General features: G+C 41.1%; 2 protein-coding genes across 8 annotated transcripts in view; one reads left to right on the top strand and one right to left on the bottom strand.

Moving 5' to 3' along the window:
- Positions 1-12,676, top strand: part of ATXN7 (ataxin 7) — an 88,828-nt gene extending 76,152 nt beyond the window's left edge. For 6 of the 7 annotated variants that reach the window (XM_063347717.1, XM_063347721.1, XM_063347716.1 and 3 more), the window contains 8 exons: positions 890-1,142; positions 1,837-2,099; positions 2,877-2,959; positions 4,707-4,972; positions 5,387-5,585; positions 6,465-6,586; positions 6,863-7,820; positions 8,886-12,676. In XM_063347717.1, the coding sequence (XP_063203787.1) occupies positions 890-1,142; positions 1,837-2,099; positions 2,877-2,959; positions 4,707-4,972; positions 5,387-5,585; positions 6,465-6,586; positions 6,863-7,820; positions 8,886-8,903 (2,162 nt within the window). In that variant the 3' untranslated portion in view covers positions 8,904-12,676. Of the gene's footprint in view, positions 1-889; positions 1,143-1,836; positions 2,100-2,876; positions 2,960-4,706; positions 4,973-5,386; positions 5,586-6,464; positions 6,587-6,862; positions 7,827-8,885 lie in introns of those variants that run through there. The other variant, XM_063347720.1, reaches the window with a different exon arrangement.
- Positions 12,677-18,816: 6,140 nt separating this feature from the next.
- PSMD6 (proteasome 26S subunit, non-ATPase 6) lies at positions 18,817-24,694 on the bottom strand. The gene is made up of 8 exons (XM_063348135.1): positions 24,451-24,694; positions 23,622-23,827; positions 22,928-23,073; positions 21,645-21,864; positions 21,428-21,536; positions 20,058-20,226; positions 19,273-19,350; positions 18,817-19,124 (listed from the first exon to the last, which is right to left on the bottom strand). Exons 1-8 carry the CDS (start codon positions 24,593-24,595, stop codon positions 19,028-19,030), a joined length of 1,170 nt encoding a protein of 389 aa, XP_063204205.1. The 5' UTR covers positions 24,596-24,694; the 3' UTR covers positions 18,817-19,027.
- Between the last annotated feature and the right edge of the window lie 143 nt (positions 24,695-24,837).

Below are 24,837 nucleotides of genomic sequence, written 5' to 3'. Positions count from 1 at the left end.
CAAGCGGTCAATTAACGTGTCCGTGTGTAGGCAGAGCTGGGTACTCCCTGAAGCTGTCAGGTGTTTTGTGACTGAGAATTCATTGTTCCAAAGAACCACCTGTATAATATATACCATTTAAACTGAAACAGTGCCAGCAATACATTAATGTTAATGGTTTAATGTTAATTAAATAGTTCCTTTTCGAACACGTTCATTGATGGAACCTGATCACTTCTAATTCAAATGGTCAGATTTATTATTTTTTTTTGTAGAAGAATATCTGTTGCTCCTTTTGAGGAGTTGTTGGTGTTGTTCCTAAATAGAAATCCTACAGAATTAATAAGAAGAAAAAAAATCAAAACAAAGGCTACAACACCCCAAAACCCAATGTAGATCAATACTTGAGCTGCTGTTCTCAGGGTCTTTCTGCACTGAAGGTCTATTAGACCATACCAAAAGGTTGTCATGAAGTGAAAGTTAAAATGTTGGCTCCAATATAATTTTGACCCTTAGGAGACATACAGAGAATTGATAGCCTTTGAGGAAATGTGATATTTAAGCTTCCTTGGCCTGAGGATAGGGGTCTCTCTGCTTTGTGTGTCTGAGGTCTAGGTCTGATTCTCATTTTCTTGTTCTTTAAGATGGAGAGAGAGTGGGGAGCGTTATTAAAAGCTAAGCTTTGGTGGCTCCCAAAGTTAAGAGAGACTCCTGTAACCGGCTCGGGACCAGCAATGAGTTGGAGCCCCATGGATTACAGCAAGACTTGAATCCTCTATGCTCTGTGTGTGGCAGGGGACCTCCCAAGCCAATAAAGGAAAAATGTTAATGGAGTAAATGACAACATGGAAGCATTTAAGAACTGTTTCTGTATGGGAGCTTAAACACGCCTTTTTTCCCTCCTTTTCAGAAAGAAGACACAGCTCCTCCAGCAAGCCGCCTTTGACTCCTCCCTCCTCTTCAGTATTTTCCCTCATTCCATCTTTCCCTTCAAAAAACAAAGGTAGCAGTGGAAGTGGGAGCAATCGTTCATCCAGTGGAGGTACTAGTGCACCATCATCAAATTCCAAGTTGTTGAAATCACCCAAAGACAAGCTGCAGATCAGCGGAAACAACAGGTTAATGCATTCGGTACAGCATAGCAAAGTTCCCCATGATAAAATGTGAGTATGTGTTTTGACAAAGAATTAAATGTTATTACTTGCGTAGACACTGCTATATCAGTAGAATTTCCTTTTGTTTCAGAGGGTTTTTCGTCTAAGAAGTACTCACTGTAAACTCCTCCCGATCTTTTCCCGCAGCCTAGTCTACGATTATAGATAATACTCAGGACTGTGTTGAACAAGAACTCTTGCAAAGCTGCTTCTTAAATCACTATGATAAAGGTCATTGTACTAGGGGCTCTTAATTCTTCGATCTAATCAACATACTTTGATCATAAGGGAGTTTTAGCTCTGGTTCAGGTGATTTTTGACCTGCACACATGAGATTGCAAACCTGATAATATAATTTACTGTCACAGAACGCGACATTTCTCACTGGACATACCAGGCCCGTTGCAGTTGCTTTGGTGGTATGCTGTATCCGTAAATCCAAATAACAGTTTCTGAAGTCCCTGATGACTCCCTGAAATACTTAACAAGGAAATGGGGAAAAGAGGACAGAAGGGACATCGTAAAAAATGTGAAAATAAAAAAGATACGAGTAAGAAAACTGGGAATAAAGGAGGAAGGTCTACGTTTATTTGCATTGTGCATAGATCAGCGTATTGTTGAGTAATAACATATTTTAAGTATTTTCTGATAATTTACTACTATAATTTTCAATTTTCCCCCCTTTGTTTTTCGTAAATAATAGTATGACTCCATCTGTCAAAGTGGAAAAGATTCATCCAAAGATAGATGGTGCCCAACTGAAAGCTGCTGTTGGTCCAACTTGTTCTACTACTGTGAGTTCCTCAATAAAGACTGGCCTTAATTGTCCCTCAATACCAAAGCCACCCTTGCCTTCCCCTGGACAGATACTGAATGGTAAAGGTCTTCTCTCTGTGCCTCCATTTTTGGAAAAGAAACCTGAAGAAAATACAAATAATAGGAAATTTTTACATAAAAGATTGTCAGGTAATTGTTTTTAATTATTATTTGCTGTGTTCCTCTTAGTAGTGTTTCTATATAGAATATATAGAAAAAAGTTTCAGAAGTAAATTGAACACTTTTATAACACTGTTACTTGTAATTAGGTACGTTTTATGTATTAGAATTTAGATCTATAACTTGACATACTCTTAAAGGATGCAAACAACCTGAAATGGGGCTATTGCTTTCAGAAACCATGCAAACGTCAAAGGCCTGTCAATTCTTAGTTTTAAAATTGCTCACTTCTACTATCTTTAAAGATTTTTCTTTTCCTTCTTACTATATGGAAGGTCCAAATATATATAGAAAACGGAACAGCTAGCACCTCATAAACTCAAAAATGTAAACCCAGTCTGCTCTTTACACTTTTAAAACACAATAACTTTGAGTGTTAGTAGAATGGTAGAAAAGGTCTTAGCACCAAAAGCAACAACAAAGAAACCCCCATTTGTTTGTCACAGTTCGCATTGATGGTGACCTCCAATCCTAACGTGCAGGATCTGCTCCTCCTTTGGGGTCCCTTGCGGCTGTAAATTTCTCTATTCAGTTGGAAGACTTAAGATCTGTATTTCAGCACACCATAAACTTGCTGAGAGCGCAGAAAATTTTATTTGTACAATTTCATTGTGCATTTTTATTTGTACGGTTGCCTGCGTTACATTTGAAAACGGTTTCCAAAATAGTTAATTTTTATAATGAAAATAAACATTAGTATTTCAAAATGTCTTTTGATAACTTTTCAATACTGTGTGCCTTTGACAGAGAGAGAATTTGATCCTGATATATACTGTGGTGTCATTGATGTGGAAACCAGGAAACCTTGTACTAGGTCTTTGACATGCAAGGTAGGATATCTTAATCACAATAAGATCGTGTAAAGTTTTAATTCATTTTCCTGAGGAATATGATAGAAAACAGAAATCTACAAATTTTTGCTGGCAGTAGTTACCACTGTAAATGGTACCTCTCAAAACGTGTTGCCCAGAACCAAGAAGGGATTGTTTTCAAAGTTGTTAATTATTTTTTCAAAAACATATTTCTTAAAGTAACCTGGAGATTTGTATTTTTGTATAAACCTTTTAAACGTGGATGTTGACGTGGGACAGATGATGTTACTCCTCATGTAGGTAGTAGGGGCCCGGCGCGTTGTTCTTTTTAGGGAAAACCTTTGGGTCATAGATCATGAATTTTAAAATTCCTCATAAGCATTAAAAGTATTATTTGCTTATGCAGGATTTCAATAAATAAAGCTCCTCCCCTTTCACATCCCCTGCTTTCCCCCCAGCAGAATCTGAAGCAGATACTTAGGAGGTATTTGTGTAAATACAGCCAACTCAGAAATGAGTCTTCTGAAAAAGCCACGGATTAGAGTCACACTCTAAATTAAACAAGCCGTAAAAACCTTCAGTCAGATGAAGCGTTTCCCCTGGCTCAAAAATTTTGGGGGACAGAGAGGTATTGCTTAGTCCCGAGGAACAAAAAATCCAGATCCCCTGCAATTGTGTACCGTTTAGCTGTTTTCCCGCAAAGCAGCTAACCTGTCAGTAGGGGAAGCATCTGGTAAATAAACCACCTACGGAACAAAGGTAAATGAAGCTGGTACTAACGACCCAGAGGAGCTGAACTTGGACACGTTGCCCTTTTGGAATTACAGGGGGGAGGCAATTGTTTTGGTAATAGAGGAGGGAAAAGCGTCAAGATTTTACAAGAGAACTATGCAAATCAAAAGTGTAAATAAGAAAGAAAGTAAAAACATTCCTCAGCAATTCCTTATGTTATACCTACTCCTAAAATATTTTTTGAAATTGCTATTTGTGTCTGAATTACATAATAATAATTTTTAGCTACTAAAATGAGCCTGGTCAAACCTTTTCTGCCATATGAAAAAAAAAGTATGTGACTTTAACAATTCAGAAAAATAATTTCTATCTATTTCACTTTACCTGGAATTTGTGCCGTGTGTATATACGTATACATTTTGCTCTGTATAGCATTCAGGATACTCAAAAGGACTTTTGGGTTCTGTCTGACTGTGGATTCTGCTGTATTTTTTTTGCATTCCTTAATACCTATTTGATTACATTCTTTTTCCAGGAGTAGAAAAATAGATCAAGAATAGGAAAATAGGTTCCTTCTATAGTATATAGAAGGAACCAAAGTATTTTTATAAATATTTTTCGTGTCTCCCATTAGAAGTCTGATTTTAAACATTGTTGCGTTAAATATTTTCATAAATGAAAGTAAATATTTCCTGTTTTTGGTTGTGCACTAGTTGGCAATTGAAATACCAATGTAAAAAAGATCTGCAGTTCTAGTCTTAACCTTGTAAGAACTTTGGCAGTTTCTTTTTTGAAAAGAAATTCAAAAGAAGCCTTTTGCTTAATTGCTGATTTTTGTTATTTTGTATCAGACAGAGATATAGTCAACCACCAAGTGATTTCAAAGTTTGTTTTCTAAGTCATTCTTCCGTTTGTTTACTAAACCATGAGTGTGATGATCTTCTCTGTTTTTGAGCTCCAGACACGTGTTTTGAGTGTTTGATTTCCACAAATCTAATAGCCTGGGATTAATGATTTATTCGTGGTTTTGCAGACACATTCCTTAACCCAGCGGAGGGCTGTACAGGGTCGAAGAAAACGATTTGATGTGTTATTAGCCGAGCACAAAAGCAAAACCAGGGAAAAGGAACTTCTTCGACATTCGGATCATCATCAGCAGATGCCCCCTCTCAGGGAACCACATCCCTCACCTACTAAAACTTCCCAGGAGCTGCACCAAAATTCTCATGGAGTTACTCTTACAGAATCAAAGCCTTTATTACCTAATAAACCCAAACCTCACCCCCCCAGTCTTCCAAGGTAAGGAAAACCTGCAGATCCAATGGTATGGAATTAATACTGATAGCTTCATCAGGTGGATTTTGGAAGAGCAATATGCACCTGTTGGACGGGGCAGTATTTTTGCTCTAGGCCTGGTGACTGCCTGCAATTAGCAATTAACGTGCTGAGCTGTAACTCTTAGCGAGGAGGGCTTGATGTTTGAAATAATAAAATCTGACTTGCGTCAGTGAAAATGGTTCAGCAACGATTGGGCAATGCTTCTTTCCCAGGGGCACCATCCTGTCCTTCCTCTCGCTAGATGTCTTATGAGACTATGGAAAATATTAGAAATCTGTTAATGTAGATTTCTTTCTGTTAGTAATAGTAAGCACTTAAGCCTGGAATTTTTAACTAGACTTAGTTCAATAACACCTTTATGCTTGCCTTGCCCAGGCCTCCAGGCTGTCCAGCCCAGCACAGTGGAAATGCCCCCAGCGAGTCTCCTTCTGTCCACGAGTCCCCGCACCCTCCCTTGCCTGCAGCTGAGCCAGCATCTCGGTTATCCAGTGATGAGGGAGAATGTGATGAAAAAGAAGAGCCTGTTGAAAAACTGGATTGTCATTATTCAGGTCATCATCCTCAACCAGCCGCTGTACGTTCTAAGTAAAAGTTAACCTTGGTCTTTCGCTGGCTCTGAACTTGTAAACAAATTACTTGGGAGTTTTCAGGGTGGTTTTCTACTGAATATGTGAAAATTTTTTGCCTAGATTTTAAGAAAAATATTTTCTTGCCTAGTAGGCAGTGAAGGTTTAACTGTAGTTGCAAAGTTAAACGTACTAAAAAAATCTGTTTGGAGCTCACTTTCCCAATACAAAAGAAATCAAAATGCCAAAATACTGAAGGTGAAATTGGTAACGGCTCTGAAGGGCTGTGGTCGTGGAATGACGACACGTAAACAGTGCCTTTTGGGTGAGATTTTGTTATTGCACTTCCCACACACATACACATTTTTTACTCAAGGTGCCAGTCATCACAGTAAAGGTAGGAGTCATTTGTTGTTATTTAAATCTTGACCAAAGCTAGTCAGTCTCAATAAAAGCACAAGTTTTGTTGCCTAGCCTATATATCAAATTATCTTTTTTTAAAAAAAAAAAAAAAAAAAAAAAAAACTACGAGCAGATAGTTGATAGCTCCTCAGAAGTAGGTGTTACATATATACATATAATGTTTTTGTAAACACACGCTACTGTCCTTACCTGTTTAGTCAGAGGGATTCAAATTTGACTGCTGCTTTTGGTCATAAGTATGGAAGTATCAGATTGGAAGAAAATGATCCAAATATATCAAGTTGAAAATTTTAAAGTACTTGTTATACCATAGAAATAAAAATTCTAATTTCTATTTTTTTTATCCTTCATTTAAACTTCTAAAAGCGTATTCATTTTGCAATATTTATTTATAAACAAGTGCGTTGTTCTTCAGAGAGTTGTTACGGAAAGTAGAAAACCCCAATAAAAATCTGTCTTTTCAGTTTTGCACATTTGGTAGTCGGCAAATTGGAAGAGGTTATTACGTGTTTGACAAGCGGTGGAACCATATTCGATGTGCACTTGACTTCATGTTGGAGAAGCATCTTAATTCACAGATGTGGAAGTGAGTAGAAGTGAAAGAGTTCTTGTTCTTCTTGGTATTTGCAGATGAAGCCTGTGATTCCAGTTAAAGAACAGGAATCTTGTGTTCAGATTAATCAGATCAAGGGTTGATAGTTTATGCTTTACATTTTTTTGCAATAATTAATTTAAGAAAATATTTTAGTAGTATCAACAGGCCTCAAGATACAGGCACTTTAATGTAGCATCATTAGACTGGTTGTTACTCCACAGAATGATAGCTATGTAGGTGTTTATTTGTTTTTCTGTCCACCTGCAGGAAAATTCCCCCAGCATCTAGCAACACAGCAGCAGTTCGTGCACCACATCGGACAAACTCGATGCCTGCTTCACAGTACGGTGTCAGCGCGGCAGGTTTCCTCTTACCCACCACGGTTATGTCCTCGCCAGCGTTGGTATCTCCTTCCTGTGTGTCTCTGAATAATAAATCGGTACCATCACATGGAACGACACTAAATGCCAATCCTGCTACTTTGGGTGCAGTGGATCCTGTCTGCAGTATGCAATCAAGACAAGTGTCTTCGTCCCCTTCAACACCTACAGTGCTTTCCTCTGTACCTTCACCTATGCCCAGCAAACCTCAGAAAATGAAATCCAGCAAATCTTTTAAACCTAAGGAATCTTCTGCTGGCAGTGGCACCTGTAACAGTACCGGCAGCGTCAGTAGCAGCGGCGGCTCAGGAAAGAAGCGTAAAAACAGTTCCGCACTGCTAGCACCTTCTCATTCCACAGAGTCCTTTAGAAAAAACTGTGTGGTTAACTCTGGAAACTCGGGGACCTCCTATCATCCCTCGGTGACGGCTTCGTCCCACAGCATTGGCCTCAACTGTATGACTAGCAAAGCTAACTCCGTTAGCCTCAAACACGACCAATCAGGGAGGGGTCCTCCGACTGGAAGCCCTGCAGAATCCATAAAGAGGATGAGTGTGATGATGAACAGCAGCGACTCCACGCTCTCCTTGGGGCCGTTTGTTCATCAGTCCAGCGAGCTGACTGTAAACTCACACAGCAGTTTCTCACATTCGCATACTTCCCTTGACAAATTAATAGGAAAGAAAAGAAAGTGCTCACCTGGTTCAAGCAGCATAAACAGCAGCAGCAGCAGCAGCAAATCAAACAAAGTTGCCAAATTGACATCGGTGAACAATGTTCATGCAAAACACACTGGTGCAATCCCAGGGACGCAAGGACTGATGAACAATTCTCTTTTTCATCAGGTATGAAATTTTGTCTCGACCTAAGCCAATATGATCGTGCCTCTTCGCATGCTTATTTACATGTGTTCCCTTAATTATTAGCTAGCCAATTCCAGATCCTGTTCAAGTAAAAGATAGTTCTCTTATTTGTCCACTACGCATTTTGAGTGTTTTTATAGTACATTTACACAAGATTTTTATAAATACTCTTATAAAGTGTAGCCTTTTTTATAAAGTAACCTTAAATACAACGTTCCAAGTACCTTAGATGTTGCCTGTGAATTGCTCTCGGATGAAATTCAGTCCTCACATTTAAAAAAAAAAAAAAAAATTTCAAAAATAAATTTTGCCAGCCAGCCAGGGAACTGAGCTGCATGTCTCAGCCTGACTTTTTGTTTCTGTGTCAGTAATAAACAGTCTACAAAGTGGAACGTAGCGGTGCTGATAACAGAACTGTGATACTGTGATAAAATAAGCCTATTATCCCAAGGTGTCATTGGCTAACTTCTTAGTAATAACAAGATTAAATGTTATAAATAAGATAGAAACCTTTTTAGTCAGTAAAGCAAGCAGATGTACTATAGAGGAAGCAGATCTCGTGACTATGCGAGATCCCGTTTTAAAAATTAGTTTGGGGTTTTGTTTTTTGAAATAAGTCACACTGGAAAAGTTGTATATTGGGAGAGAAAGTTCTTGATAAGTTAGGATGAGAGGTAATTTAGAAACCGGTAGCTCAGAATTCTTAATAACAGTATTCAAATTGACTTGGCGGATCACTCGGAGGGGTAAAAATAATTTGATACAACTCGAGGAGAGTATAGAAGATGGAACTGCAGTATAAATACAGGAGAAATATAATTAGAGTGAATTAAGGAAGGAAATCATGTCTGAAACCACTATAACTTTAAAGAGCTTTAGCTTGAGAATTGTCAAGTCTCGGGGAAGCCCCACCGCATGTTAGTGGTGTCCCATTGTCTGCTGATTCTCCCCAAAATATGCTCTGGTTATCCAGAAAATGACTTTTAAGGGCACCTGCGCTATCAGCCTGGCTCACTCCTCCTTCTCTCTCTTTTGCTTGCCCAAAAGCCGAAGGCACGTCCCTGATAGCTGAGCGCACCGCGGTGAGAAACCAACTGGACAATTTTCACTACAAGCAAAACCTCCATCTGGATTTCTGGACTCCAAGATGCCTTGAGTTTTCCCAACTTCCCATGGTCCTCAGGTGTGGAAATCTACTGGACTGTCACTTAAACAAGGAATTTCCCTGAAGCCATGTCTGTAGCAGCGAATATACTAGAAACGGACACTGGATGAAGTTCAGCCACGTAATTGCTCTTATCAGTGTTAAGGGTGGTCTGGACTGTTTGCTACAAACCTGTGAGATTTTCCTTACAGGGGTACATCATCTTGCCACTATTTGACAATAGATTGGTTGGGCAAACGAATGTTTTCTGGGGGGAAATAAACGTTACTGTGGACTTATTTTTATACTGACGGTGTCTTTTGTAGGTGATAGCTAACCAGAGAGACACCCTCAACGGAGAGGACCCCGCGACAAGGGGGGAAAAACGTGTGAGGCACAATGGAAAGAAGCCCTCAAGAAGGGAAATATGGCTTTAGTGTTTTTATAGCAATGTTCCTTTAATGGAATAGAAAAATAGCACAATTCAAAAAATAGTCTGTGTTTTGCCCAGCCTTTTGCAAGTAATTTGGGATAAGAAGCTATCAGGAGTTTAAAAAAAAAAAAACAACAAAACAACCACGAAACAAACTCAACAAAACCCAGAAAAACTTGTTTGAGGCCATCGCTCAGAAAACAAGTATAAAAATGTCGTACTTGCATGATACAAAACCTGTTTTCTATTCTTTTGAATGAGATATGATTGCAGAAGAAAATAAAAGTAAATTTTGTTTTTTAAAAATATCCAAAACCATCAAACGGACAAAGGCAAAATAACCTCTAAAACTATATGCCCAAAGAACGTATTTATTGACCTATACTGTATACCGTAGGCCTTTGTTATTTTAAAAAAATAAACAATTTTATTGGTTAAATTAGGCTGGATTTGTCTTCCAGCCTGTAAAAAAAAAAAAAAAAAAAAGCCCTTTTAAAACTAAGTATTTAAAGTATTTAAGTATTTTCTAAAAAATATAAAAGTCAGTTACTTTATGCCTTGTTTGTATGACTAAATCCTTAACAAGTTATGCTTTCAACCGCTCAGTAAGATTTTTTTTTTTTTTTTCCCCCCAAAATTCTGGAATAAAGGCCAATTTGACAGCCGAGTTCACCGCAAAGCGCAGATTTATGCATCAGTCATCCCACACCTACCCAGCCTTTACCAATAAAGGGGGCTTTACACAGTTTTATGTAGTCCAGTCAATTTTTATGAACTATTTTGTCTTGCTTCAAAACACCTCAAAAGTGAATTCTGCTAAAGGGCTTACCGTATTGTGATCTGATCCGTCTGGATGTTTTTGTTAAGTTTTTAAACATCAGGTGAAGTCTCAAAACTGACTAAACTTTTATTAAGGGGCAAAGCAAAGGAAAAACAAATTCCTAACCAAGAAGATATTATTTTATTATTTTTTTTTTTTTCCTCTGCCTTAAAGGGGCACCAGCTATTGCTGAGAAGAGACAATCTGAGCCTGCCCAGTTGTTCGTGGAGCCCAGCCTTCTCCCCAGTTCTGGTGGCAAGTCGTACATCAGGGAATCCAAAGCCACTCTGAGTAGCAGTTGCTTTAGTTGTTTACCTGACGATGCTTTCAGTTTAACCTGAACTTGCTACGAAACCCTTCTTACGCAGCAACACAACAAGAAGCCTCTATGCAGACACTTTAGCTTTGAGTCCATACAAAAGATCCCATTGAGAAAGCAACGTACTACAGACGCTTATTATGCAAACTTTAAAAAAAAAAAAAAAAACAACAAACAAACAAACAAAAAAAACCCAACAAAACAAAAACAAATAATAAATAGACGACTTTCCAGGAACAAAAGGATTCGTGTTTAATAAGATGCCCTGTTGAAAGGATTGTTAGAACTGCGATTGGTTTAGCGTTAAAGGAACCAAAGTGATACGCCACAAAGAGAAATCAAAGAGTATTAAATCCTGCATGTTCGGAGTGAAATCCACGCTCTGATGAAGCCCCTGGGGCAGAGCTTCCACGTCAGGATAGCGTCACTCACAAGTGCAATTTGACTCTTGATAGACACAAAGGTAAAGGAAACACAAATTTGGCGAGATTGAACGCTAGCGAGTTTGTGATCAAACTCTCCTTTTTTCCTTTTTTTTTTTTTTTTTTTTTTTTTTTTTAAGGTTCTGTTGATCTGAAAGCATAAATGGCAAATTCGTGCTCCTTCGATAGCGTGCAGACGCGTTAAAAAGTGTAATTCCTGCTGGCTGCTCGTACGGAGCCAGTGTCTGCCGTCACCCGTGTCCTGCGGGTTTAAGCCATTGGGAGCCGAGAGGTAGAACATCCGAAATCCCGTCTGCCCTTGAGCATAGACCTGCTTCGATGTTGTTATGTTTTAGATCTTGGTTATAAGCAGAACATTGTTCCTGAAGCTTTTATTGTCACATAGTTCTTACTGTAAATAATTAAGGAAGCTTAAAATTAATTTTCCTTGCAAAATTGAATTTGCAGTGGCTGGGTTGTTTCTAGACAGATTTTGGTATTAATTTAAGAGATACAGTTTTTATAGTCTTTCCAACTTCTCGTTATGACTCCTGCAGTTTTCTTAACCTAAAAAATTGCTGCAATGATGAACAAAGAATTATACAAGAAAAAAAAAAGCATACTTTTGTATCTTTATTTTGGAATTTCTTGTTCTATTATAAATATTGAAGTATCCCTATTTCAGAAGACATATTTTGTTAATTGATTGTACATATTTAAATATGTATTTTTGCACAGGTCTTTTTTTCTTATATCCAGTTTTGGTACAATTGAGATCATCTAGTATTTATTTATTAATTAATTAAAAAAAAAAAAAGCAGGAAAAAAAAAAAAAGCAAATACCTTTTTATAATTTGAAGTGGTTCACTGCCAAGCCAATAGCTAACATGCCTACTTTGCGACTTTTAAGGGATGCCTCCGTTTTGTGAAAGCTTGTGTCCCTTTTCACGTCTTGGGGGAGTGGAGACGCGCGAAGCGGCGCCCGGGTCCCGCGCTCGGGTTCTGCTTCTCCTTCTGCCGCCGGAACCCGAGCGTGGGACCGGAGCCGAACTGGTCCATCCGGCATCGCTTATCCACTTGCCTGATTCCCAGAGGACTACATTTAGTGAAGTGACACACTGCTTCTCTCTCTCTCTCTCTCTTTTTTTTTTTTTTTTTCCCCTAGTGTTTGTGTGCGTGTGCGTGCGCATTCGTGTGGGTCTCATGTGGTTTAAAAACTAACGGAAAAACTGAAAGTGCCTGATATAACTAGTTTTAAGCTTGGACTGTTTAGACAGCTTCTCCTTAAAAGACTTGAATGTTCAGTTGAAATTTTGGAGCTTGCTTTTTCCACCGATATATAATATATGTGTGCGCGTATATACGTATGTGTGCGTGTACATGTATATACACATACATATATATATATATAGTCTGAAATTAATGAGATGGGTTGACAAACGAAAGCGAATGATGCTGGTAGCTTTTGTAAAATCTTTTAATTAGAGTACCTTGTGTTGGAACGATCCCATCATATTTAATACAACGCCGAAATATGGTTTTAACCAGCAGTTTATTGAACTGCCTCATTTTGGGAAGGGAGGGGTATTAATTCATACATGAAATAATTTAGAAAACGTTCGAAATAGTCGGTATTCCAGGAAAAAACAAACAAACAAACAAAAAAACCCGAGTAAGTACCTCTTAAAACCATTAGAAAATAAAGATGTGATTTCCACATGGCATTTCTAAGGCAGTTGTCTTCCTGTACGAGTTCTCTTGCCAAGGAATCTCTCTCTCGTCTTTCACTCGTTCTGTCCCGGAGGAGGGAATTGGGCTTGGAAAGATTCTTAAATGTTTCACTGCTCAGCAGAAAATAATCATTTTTACCTTTTGTGCAAGATATTTTACGTTTTAAGGGCAATTTGAAAATGAGCACTACATAATGTCAATGTGAATGTAGGCCTCGGAAGCATCTTGCTCGGTGTTGAGCCTGGTTCTAAAAGCAATCTCCTGTGTAAAATGTGTGAATAGTTTGATAATTTGTATACATAATCAAGAGCATCTGATCAGCTGAACTCTGTGTTGGCTGCTGTATAGTACATGAACAAATGTCATGGGATAGAAAAAATTACTTTGGATATTTAAAAGAAAAAAATAAATATATAGTCTATTTGTTTTGTAACAAGTTTCTGTAAATAAAATAATTTATACTATTTATAAGAAAAAGTTGTGCTTTGCTTCATGAAAAAGATTAGTTTGTTGAACAAACATGTTACTAAACAAGGCAATAAAATTAGGACTTTTCAATAAATGAGGTTGGTTGCATGGAATACATTATATGTTTCTGCTTCATTATAAAATCATTCACCATTAAAGGAAAACGTTATCTGTATCGGTGCCTATGTGAAATAATTTCAGAGGATTGGACCTGGTCAAATTCTGTCGCTGCACGTCGGCGTCGCGGCTGCACCTACCGCGGGGCTGGGACCTGGTTTTGAGCGGTGCCTGCATCGACCCCGCGGTGGTTATCCCGTGCCCAGGACGGTTTGTTATTTAAAGTTCATGCTTTATTGTTTTCTAAATAGACTAATGAGAAGCAGCTCTTACAACCCCAAATTTGGTATGTTGCATGATCATTTTTCCTTTTTTTTTTTTTTGTTTTTTTTTTTTTTTTCCTTAAAAAAAGAAGCATCTTCCGTGTTTTCACAGTGCAAAGACCCAGGGTGTGAATTCAGCAGGTTGAAATACTCCTGCGGGCTTTTTTCTGCATGGGACTCGCGTGCGGTGGATGCCTTCTGAGGAGCTGGTAAAATTCCTGTTCATGGGGTAGGAATTCATAGTTCCATCCATGGCAATGCTTCCTTTATTCTCTCTCTCTCTTATAGCAGCAAGAAAAAAAGTTTTCTTTAGTATTTGGAATAAATGCTACAAGACGCAAATGGGGAGGGTCGGGCAGCAAGCAGCTTCTGCTTTGCCTTTTTGCAAGTCCTGATCGTATTTCTACACTTAGTATCTTTGTGTTGACTGAAGATTTTTATTTATTTTCTTGTCTCACCTTCCTGCGAATACCTCTTCTTTTCCAGTAGCGATTCCTGATGTCTGCTCCACCCTGTGAGCTGCGGGCGCCGGAGACGGGAGCTGGTGGAGCGGAGCCGAGCTCTCCGCTCGCCATCAGTTGGGCACGTCCGTGACTCTGAGCCGTCTCTGCTTCAATGCTGAAGGTTTAACTCTGCTTTTAAAGGGTTCTGTAGCCTCTAAAACTGGGAAGGTGAAGAAAGAGGGGGGGGGGAAAGTTGCGTTTATCCCGTAGAAGCCTGAGCTCTTTGAGGCGTCTCGGAGCTCTGCAGGTTTGGGGTGTCCCCCCTCTCCCCGTCCTTTGCGGGGATAGACACCGGTACGGAGCCCGGAGCCTGCCCTGGGGCAGAGCAGAGCAGCTCTGTGGGTTATTGCTTCTCCCAACAACTCGATCAGTTCAAAGGGGTTTGTCATGGAAAAGGGACACGTCACCTGTCCAGCCAGGTGCTGGAGTAGAACCCCATGGACACAGACTTCCCTGAAGTGGGTAGAAAGCAGTTTCTCTCCCATCACCGATTATCTCATAGGAAAATACTCCAGTTGATCTCCAGGAAGAGTTGCTTGGTGATGAAGGAGCCTGAGCCTGATAGCGCCGGCAATGCAGACCCGGGTGTCGGAGGTTCTCTGTGCCTGCGCTTTTCTGCACGTGCGTGTGTTGTCGATGCCCTTTGCATTAGATAGGACAAGAGGAAACGGCCTCAATTTGCGCCAGGGGAGGTTTAGATTGGATATTAGGAAAATTTTTTACACTGAAAGGGTTATTGAGCATTGGAACAGGCTGCCCAGGAAAGTGGTGGAATCACCATCCCTGGAGGTATTTAAAAGACGGGTAGACGTGGTGCTGAGGGACACGGTTTAGTGATGGGTTTTGTCAGTGTTGGGTTGATGGTTGGACTCGATGAACTGAAATGTCCCTTCCAACCTGGACACTTCTGTGATTTCAAATGGAAGCTGGTGACGTGTCCTCTGAGCCCAGAGGCGTCAGGCTTCTCCTGCTGGAGATGTGTTGGGCTCAAAGGCTGCAACCACCTTGGGTGGGAAAACTCCTCAATCCCAGTCCTGCACCCGCAGCGCTGCAGGCAGGGAATGGAGCCGGCCTCGTGCCCCCCGCCCCCGCGAACAGCCCCGACGCTCCGAGCCTTTGTACCACGCTCGCTTCTGCCAGCTACCGAAACAACCGATACAAGGGCTCGCAATTGGCTTTATTTAAATGCAAATTCCTGTTGGTTCATTATTATCGCATTCTGCTGCAACAAATAATCAAACACACGTGGCTTGTGGGACTCTTAATTTGACTGAATGCTTTTCACAGCGCTTTGGCTGGGAACTGCGTTAGCTGCTGGATTTGTTCCTAACGAGCAGTGTGGGAGCTTTGTCATGGAAAAGCAGCATATGCTTGTGTTGGTTTGGGTTTTTCTGGCCCACCAAACTTCAGGGGAATCTCAAAAACCTTGGGTGAAGTTGTTCAAACTAACCTGGAGTCAAACTCCATTGCGAAGGATGAAAACTGGCCTGAGAGATGCGGTCAGGCAAAAAGCCTTGTCCCAGCCCGCGGGGAATGACTGCAGGTGACGTCTAAATCGGTACAAAAGCTTCCTTCAGCATCCGCCGGGACAGCGCGTCGCTGCTGGGCTTAGCTGCTTGCCAACACGGTGCTGGAAGTTTCCTTTGTCCTCCACTTTTACAGCTGAGCTCCCTTCATCCGTGTCCCTTCCCATCCAGAGCAGGTGACATTTTTCCAAAACCAAGTGCCTTGTCTCTTCTCTGCAAGGCTGGACTTTAAACTCTGGAGCCCAGCCTTCAGCGAGAGAAGAAATGGAGCCTTTGGTTTGTGCGCAAACTAGATCTCAACCATTTTGGAGCAGAACTTTAGTGCCAGACCCTACGATGCTCCGTCTCCTGTCCTTCCCCCTGTGCTCCCACCGCTTCAGGGCAGCGCGTGTGTTGCAGAGCCCGGTGGAAATTGTCCCTCTGGTGTGGCTGTAAGCTTGAAATCCCTGCTGGATTCTGGCTACCTTGGTGCCAGCATGAAGTCAGCCTTCCAAAGCGAAATTGGAGAATGGCATTAGTTCAAGGAACTGCACGGGCTTAAATTACGAGAGAGAATGTACAACTTTGGCATGTGGACTATAAATCCGTGGAGAGGTGTCAAGGCTGAGGCACGACCGGGTGCGTCTGCGGTGCCACTCGCAATCGCAGTTAAATAAACGGAAATCGTGAGCCGAAATAAACCAAAGGTAAAACTAACAAGATCACGGGACAGCGAACGGTAACTTGCAGTCGCTTCAGGGTTTAAAGGAAGCGGAACTCCTATTGCGTCTGATTCGACGTGGAAATTGAAGTAGGCCATTAAAAATGACAGCATAGAAAAAATTATGGCATTGGTTAGCTTGAGACCTGCACCCCCCATGGCATCCTTGCTCTTTGGAAAAGGCTGTGTGCCGGATCGCTTTTTCTTTTCTCAGGGGAGAATAGCTAGCTGCCGTGGCTGTGTGCTGTGTGCGCCCAGCTGTGGACGTCAGGAGGTTGTTGCCTTTCCCTACAACTGTCCAGAGATTTATCCCACCGCTACCTGGCATGGCTTGAGAGGCTGAACCGCTGCTGAAAGCATTAAAATTGTTCAGGTAAAAAAATTGTTGCAACTTTCTTGCCTGGCCCCAAAAGCTTTGTCAAGAAGTTCTGCAGGATCCTCCTTCGCAGGACACAGGCCGAGATCAGGAAATAGGCAAGGCAAGTCGGGATCTTTAAAGGAGGTCTTTAAAAACTGTCTCTACTGCAATTAACATTTTTTTCTAGATGATGCTGACATCTTGACAAAGATTCGTACTAGGTTTAATTTATTGGTGGCACACTGAAAATGAATTCTGCCTTTGCTCTGGCAGGATATGTGCACTTATGTTTTGAATGTTCTGGTTTTTCACCAGCCTGAGCAGAGAACACCCAGTTTTTAGATGCTTGGCTCCCCCAGGATGATAGTGATGGTTAGAATAAAATAAAAAATGAAAGCTCTGCAAATATCTTTGCAGTACTCTAAAAATCTTTAGTAACATTTTTCTCACCAAGTAGATATTTCCATTTTTTTTTCCTGTTGTTCTTACCTACGCTAAAAGAGCAGCAAGATTTCTCTTGAGTGAATGAAGCCTCCGTTTTAGTCTGGTTTTCTTGAGGAAGTTTCTATTCCCTTCAACTTACAGTTAAAAATATATATGGTAATACAGAAGTTGAATGGAAATCCTGAGATTTATTTCGTGAAGCTTTGATACAGTAAATTAAGGCCAGTTCAGGTACAAATATGTTGGAAAGGAAAATTCATCTGTGTACCAGAAATGAAATCCCTCAATTCAGTGATGCCTGTGGCTCACACCATCGCAGTACGGTCTTCTGATACGCTTAACGTTTGCACGTATGGAAGGTGGAAAATGCGTTATCAAAAGGCAGGCAGAACTAAACTCTTCCCAGCTAGCTGTATTTTATCTGCTATGGAAGAGACCTAGAAAACCTGAGAGAGATTATTGCAGCTCTGAAAAATTTGAATACTGGCCTAAATGAATTAAAACTTTATAACAAGTGATATGTGTGTGAACACACAAAATATAAAATGGTTATCTGACCACATGGTAAATGAGCTAGGGCGTTCTTTTATTACTCTCACTGTTCTAAAGAAAGCAAAGATCAGAATTTTCTTCTAGTTTGTACTGTCCGAAATGTAAATCTTTAAACTCTAGCTAAATAGCTACTTCTTGGGCGGGGGGAACCAACCCAAAACCAAACTAGCTTCTACTAAGTCGTCAAAAGTCATATTTTGGGTTTCAGAACAGTTCAACAGAGAAGAAAATTAATGGACCCTCAAGGTTGTGGCTGAGGAGTCTAACCTGGGGCAGGTGGCAGCAATTCAAAGAGGGGAGATCCTCCATGATGTGGCAGTAAGAGGAGGGGGCAGGTGAAATTCCGGGCTGTCCTGGCTGTTGCACAGTAGCTTCCAAACATCGGGACCATTCAGTGGGTGTATCTACCTGCTGGTGTTACTTCGAGCATTAAAGTCGCAATGAGCACAGACAGTAAATGGATTCTGTTGCTAAGTGCAGTGGCATCAAACAGCGAACAGAACTAAGTCACAGACTCTCTTTGGGAGGAAAAAAGAAACCTCAAGCCAAGCCAAGCCAAGCCAGCGCGTAAACAGCTGCTGCCAGGCTCCGCTGCGGCCAGAAACCATGTGTCATCAGTATGGCAGCAGCCCACTTGAAACATTTATTCCTCAGACACTGTGAAGGAAGAAACGTAACCCCCGCCAGTATTTGATCAGTTGTGTCCAACTGCAATAGTATCTTCCACTGTTCCTACCGTCATTTTGACATCTGCAAATCTAACAGAGGAAGTAATTTCAAAGGTAATGCTTTGCTAATGTGCTGACTGTCTTTTCAACAGCTAGAAGAAATGTTGGTTTAAGGGAGAGGCTGCTTCAGTTAAAGATGTTCTCAAAGTTACAGTCCTTAGAGTTTTTGTGGTTGTATTATTGCTTCACCACAGCCATTTGTATCCTTATTGCTTCTCCCTTCAGCTGTAATCCTCCCATAACAAGAGGTTGTTCTGCCTGGACAGTGCACAAACTAAAACTTTTGGCTACTTTACTATTATGCAACTGATTGTATTTGAATCAAAGGCGAAAACAGAAGTCTTAAAAAAACAAGCACAGAATTGCCATTAGTTCTCTCTGTTCTTGACCCCGCTTTGCTATTAAATACTGCACACAGTCAAGTAAAGGAACAAAGTATATTACAAGAGATCACCAACTGTATCATACATTTAATAAATGAACTGGGATCCATTCACCAAAAGAGAACATTGTTTACATAATGAAGTGGAAAGCAAAAACACTACCTCTCTTGCTAGTATTTTTTTTTTACCTACAGTATACCAAGTTATACAATATATTTATAGGTTACTTCCAAAATGTTTTAAACATCTAAATTTTGCATTCCCTTGCATTAAAAAAATTACATATTAATTACTCTGGAAAGTTTCTGAACTCTGTTTAGCAGCAAATCTCCTTTCTTGATGGTTTCTTGGTACTGCCAATTCTTGCTATCAGGCCTAGGAATTGTGGGGGGGAAAAAAAAACAGATTTAGAAGTGAGAACACGTTTTACACTGAGGTACTTACACTTCTGTAATAAGTGTGATCAAAATGTATAGAATTCAACTAGGTTGTCAAAAACGATTTCTAGGAATTGCGAGCTTACCTGTTAGTTTCTACAATCTCATTTACTTTGTCTATTTTGCAGTGTAATCGCCCAGCTGCGATAAATCTTGAAAGCTCCCTAAGGAAAAAAAAAAAAAAAAGGCAGCTGGTTAAATCATGTTTCACCAAGAACTTGTAGACTCAGTACTGAACCTGCTACTACAAAATAACATCATCACCACGCTATATTTCTGAAACAACAGCCTATATATTTTCATAAGTTATCTTTCCTATGCATCCTTGTCTTATTAAAGCTTGGATGTTACACACAAGAAGAATCATTCAAGTGATCTGAATACAAAATGTCTTAGTATTTTCTTCTCAGGCCAAAGAATCACTTGAGTTAGTGAAATTTATCACTTGGCTTAGCATCAACTACTCTTCAAATTCAAAGGCAGCTGTCATGTAGTGTTCCTATACGGAATTTATCCTGATGTATAGATCTTAATGCCAGTCAATTCATTAGAAAAGTCTCTTAATAGATCCCTACTCTCTAGTAGCTCTAAATATGCTGCTTTTCTTAATTATTAATGAAAGACTAGTTTCTCATATGGCATTTAGAGTCAAAGAAACACTGGAAAAGTCATCATGAGAGATTGCAATCAAATAATTTTCTTTGAAAAGTCCTTTCCAACCTAGACAATTCTTTGATTCTGTAAGGTTCACTTAAATTTAGGTATGTTTAGAATCAAAGTAGAATAGAGATTTTTGTTCGTAGTGGGATCACTATAAATAATTAAGGTGTAAAGTGAGATCTTTATGAACTTAAAAAGCTGAATAACTTACTGATCTATGAATTCTACACTGACTCCAAATGCCTCTGCCATGTATCCTAATGTCAATGACCGGTAAGACTCTAGGAGCTGGCTATATGCGTGAATTCTCATTTCCCGTACATAGTATCGATAGTGGGGTGCAAACAGCCAGTCTTTTTTCATCTCTTGCTCTACAATAGCTGAAAAGAAAAAAAAAAAAAAAAAAAAAAAAAGAGAGAGTCAGTAATCTCTAGGAAATGTAAAATATCAGTTGTGTACACAAAACACGTAACACCAGTTAATAAGTAATCAGTGTGAACATAATTATATCGTATTCTTGCATACTTCAGGACAGGAAAGGTATTCTACTACAGAGAAGTAAACTCATATAGTCTGTATCAGTTCTGGAACCAGAAGCAGTACTAACAGGCAACCAACACCGCGGCAAAGCTAATGAGACCCTGTTTGTCAGCAGAGAATCCCTCCGCCAGGGTGTGAGCAAGTCGTGCCCCTGCTGCAGGGGACGACCTCATGGAAGGTGCGTGCTCGGGTCTGCAGTCACACAGGAGCATCGCAGTGCTGGGAAACAAACAGTACTTGGTATGTAACTACTTGAAGAAACATCATTATCCGAAGTTGTAAAGAAATAAGATTAACTTTCTGGTACTAGCTCTCGCATTAGTTACAAGGATTTCCAGGCTCTGAAGTAACTTTCTCCTGACAGTTTCAGTTCTCAGCTAGTGATAAGACCAACAATAGAAAAATGTTGCCTTTAGCTTTTAATCTCATCAAGCCTAGACTTCTACAAAATGAAGTGGGGCTTGTGTTGTGTTTTTTTTTTTTTTCCTAAATACCTTATTTTCTTGTATTCTAAATCTCACTGAAGGAAAACAAGCAGTCTGAATACTGGCAAGAATGGGAGTTTTCTGAGAAGTTTTTCTTCAGTTGTCACCCTTTCACCCAGAAACCAGACCAGAAAGCCAATGGTAACAACAATGAAAACTTTCTATGTAATTTCTTTCACAGGTTGAGATTTCAGGGCCTTTAGACTACAAGTCCTATCACTTCTTTCAAAGATAAAACCTTTCAAAGCTTTCCCATCTGACCCAGCTCTCCAGGTAAGACGGTGTTCCATAGCCATTTTCAAAATGCTTTTCTACCTAATCAGGCAGGAGCATTCATAAAGCTTATTGTATGCAATGAAGGTTCATTTGTTTGTTTTAGAAATCAAACCACAACAAATTTTAGGTCACTGGTCAATAAAACCCCCACACCTCTCTTCTTTTTCTGCATAAAGTAGCTCTAGTTCTAGACTGTAGCTACTCCACAAAAGCTGTGTATGATCTGAAACAAATAACTGAACCACCTGAAACAGCGTTGTAGGAAAGAACACAGCTTTACCTAGTGACTGGAAAAAGGCTGCGTAACGGCATTCGTACAGAGAAAAGAGATACTGTCGTACAGCTGGCAAACTGTGTAACACTTCCAGAATCTCTGCTCCTTTGATAACCTGAAAGCAAAGAACCATGTTTAAACACCATCATTTTCAGCATGGAGATAAACAAGTTAAAGAAAGGCTGTGTCTGTTTGAACTGGTGTTTTCATCTGCTTTCCTTACCTTTTCCCTGAGGTCAGGCCTGTCTAATGCAATCATGCTGACATAGACCGTGTACGTTACAAATGTTTTGTAATCCATAAGTTCATAGGATGTAAATGTTGAAACTGTATCAAGAAAGAGCTCCGCTGCTTGTTTGAAATCTCGAATAGCTACACAGTAAAGGCCCTGGTACACTTTGAGACGATTTCTCCTGTCCCAGTCTCCTCCTTCTTCTATTAGACTTAAAATAGAACAAAAAGAAATATTTACTTATGTAAATGTATTATGTAATAAGTTACATGAAACAAGTACAGTAAATCAACTGATACCATGTGATTAGAGAAGAATAACTTGTTTTATGTTACAGCTTGTTGAAACAGTCCAGGCTTTGTACACCTGGGGCTTCCTTGGAACAGGAGAGGCCAGATGCTTTTGCACAGGGCAGGCTTCAACTGAAAGGAAAAGTTTACAGCCTCTAAAATTGTGACCACAGTCTTTTGAGATGTGCAGGTAAATATTACTGTCAAGCTTGGCTGTGGCAGCTTATTTCAACTGCCTATGCTGCTAAAATCAAAGCCATCCAACTAGCAGCACAGAAAGAAAAATTAAAAGTTGCCACTTCTCAAGGATAACATTAACGTAAAATTTATGCGGCTATAAGCAGGAGCAGAGGCCGAGACAAAATCTGCTAAGGCGGCAACACAAGGAACATGGTAACTGGGAAGACCCTCTGCCTTGGTTACTCATAGCACCAGCAAAGAGACTGGGAACCGCAGCTTGCTACAGGAGCGACTCAAGTTCAAAATGCAGACAGCACAGAGACACTGAAGCTAGCAGTGGAAATGAGGGAAGGAGAGCGGCACCAAAGCACACCATGATGACACCGGGCTCTTGCTTCTAGAGGAAACACTGACAGTTCACAGAACCAGCTGGGTGGCACTGGCAGCAGCTGGACTCAGCTCGCAGTCCTGCACTGCACTTGATCGTACAATCTAATGACACCCGAAGTTATTTGTCTTCTAACAGCTACAGAACAGATAAGTGGGAGTGGAGGGTGGGATACAAATACAAATTAAGTCAGCTGCTAGAAAATAACTGGCACAAAACATTAACCTTTCTTTTCTCTTCCCCCTCATAAAAAAATCCAGGAATAGGAAACTCTCTAGTACACCCATCACTCTGTGATTCCATCTTGTAACCAGTGAGACAGTATAATTTCTTCACAGCACGATATTTATCTTCTATTTATTTTGTTACAGTTGTCTCAAAAGTGCTTTAGTGCACTCAAACTACCCAAGCGGTACCTTTTTGCCTTTTCAATGTTCCGTGTGATGAGGTCGTTATCCATATAAAACAAGCCAATCCTTAGAAGGTAGAACACAATATCCAGACGATGTCCCAGTGCCACAGTTTTGTCGTAAGTCTTGCGGAACGCAGTCAAAGCTCCCTCCTAACAAGACAGTATTTTCTACTGTAAGAATGTTAAAAGCACCTAGAATATTTACAAAATGTCTGTCATAAGTACGCACATTCTTTTCTGCCAATAATTGTGACTTTGTTAGTTTCCCATAGAACTTCAACGTTATGTATTCTGAATAATCTTAAAGAATCAAAGTTTAAATTAAGTTAAAAGAGCCAATCTTATCTATCTTTTAAATCTAAGGATCTGTAACTTGAAATTAAGTCGCACTACGTAAATAGCTTACAAAAGTCTAAAGACACATGGAAAGTGAAAAATAGCATCTGCAAATGGAAAATAACTTCCCCCTTTCAAGAAAAAATGTTTTCTTTCAAGGGCCCCTTGTTTTTATTCTAGACAATTTAAATTTCAGTAACACCCTCCCCTATCTCCCGTCTATGTCTCAGTTGTGCCAAAGAGAAAATGTACTGTAAGTCACCCAGCTTCCTCCCTGTGAACTTCCACTGGAACCTGCCTAGCTCAGAAGATTACAATGCAGTGTTTCGAATGAGTCTGTAAAGCCTCTGCCATGAACCAACCTTGTCCCCAATCCTGCACAGGTACTCAGCTTTGGCCATCATTGCATCTCGGATTTCACTCTCCCCCAAGATCTTTTCTGCATCTTCTAACTCATTGTCAAGACGTTTCAGTTCTTCCTCATTAGCTTTCTTCATTTTGTTCAACAGATCCGTGTCTATCTGCCATTCCAGAGACTTGCAGAGGGCTTCATAATATGGAGCCATATCTGAAAGAAAAGCAGGAAGACTTCTGCTATTAATTGCTGCAACAAGTGTGTGCCTGTTTCTAGTGCAGAGCACCGAAAGACAACACCACGGATTGTCACTGCCGACTCCATCCTTTCTACTATCAGGTACTTTTAAATCAGACGTGACTGAGCTGGTGTTTCAGCAGGCCTTGCCTGCCACACATCTTTTTGCTGACTCTTTTCCATCACCGCTCTTTTTATAGCTCTCCCACTTCACTTTCCTCACTGTTTATCCCACCCTGAGTGCAGTGGACCCCAGTGCCTTTTAAAACACCAGCGCGATGTAACAGTGGGCAAAGCTGGGGACAAGGCACCACGCTGATAGCGTCCAACCCCCTTCCTATCCCACCTGACCCCCTGTTGCTCTCGGACTGGCCGTGCCCCAGGGGTAGTTTGATGCCCTCCAGCTGGCAAACGTGTACACGCCCGCACAAACACTCACCCACGCCAGAGACAAATGAACACAGACAGTCAGACCGGCTCCCTGCCTACTCACGCACGCCTCTGGACAGACAGACGGACAGACAGGACGGAAAGAGCCCCCCTGCAGCCCGTGGAGGGACAGGCTCCCCCCCGCTCCCCTCAGCCCAGGCCGCACTCACTGTGGAGCCGCACGGCCGCCATCAGCTCGTCGCGCGCGGCGGGGTCGGGCGCGCGGGGCCGGAGGCTGAGGAGGAAGCGGAGCTGGGCGATGCGGAGGTCGGGGTTCTTGGGCAGCCCCTCCTCCTCCAGGTTCTCCAGCGGCATGGCGGCGGCGGGACGGGACGGGACCGGGCAGCTCGGCTCCGGGCGGCGGCGGCGCGGCCCAGTGACTCAGCCGCGACGGGCGGAAACGGCGGGGCGCTTCCGCCTCGCAGCGCCCCCTGCCGTCGCGGAGGCCTGTGCGTGCTGGGGGGGGGGGGGGCGCGCATGCGCAGGGCGGTGTCTGCTCGGGGGGTGCGCGCGCACTGCGAGGGCGCGCAGGGCGGCCTATAGGGGGCGGGCGCGCG

Source organism: Chroicocephalus ridibundus, chromosome 10 (genome assembly GCF_963924245.1).
Source record: "Chroicocephalus ridibundus chromosome 10, bChrRid1.1, whole genome shotgun sequence".
Lineage (NCBI taxonomy): Eukaryota > Metazoa > Chordata > Aves > Charadriiformes > Laridae > Chroicocephalus > Chroicocephalus ridibundus.
The sequence above is the reverse complement of the archived record's forward strand: the minus strand, read 5'-3'. Positions and strand labels throughout refer to the sequence as shown.

Coding starts and splice junctions, on each gene's coding strand:
- PSMD6 (XM_063348135.1), bottom strand. CDS start 24,595: ATGCCGCTGGAGAACCTGGAGGAGGAGGGGCTGCCCAAGAACCCCGAC. Junction 23,828..24,450: donor GGCGGCCGTGCGGCTCCACA/GTGAGTGCGGCC, acceptor CTTTTCTTTCAG/ATATGGCTCCATATTATGAA. Junction 21,537..21,644: donor GGCCTGACCTCAGGGAAAAG/GTAAGGAAAGCA, acceptor CTTTGCTTTCAG/GTTATCAAAGGAGCAGAGAT.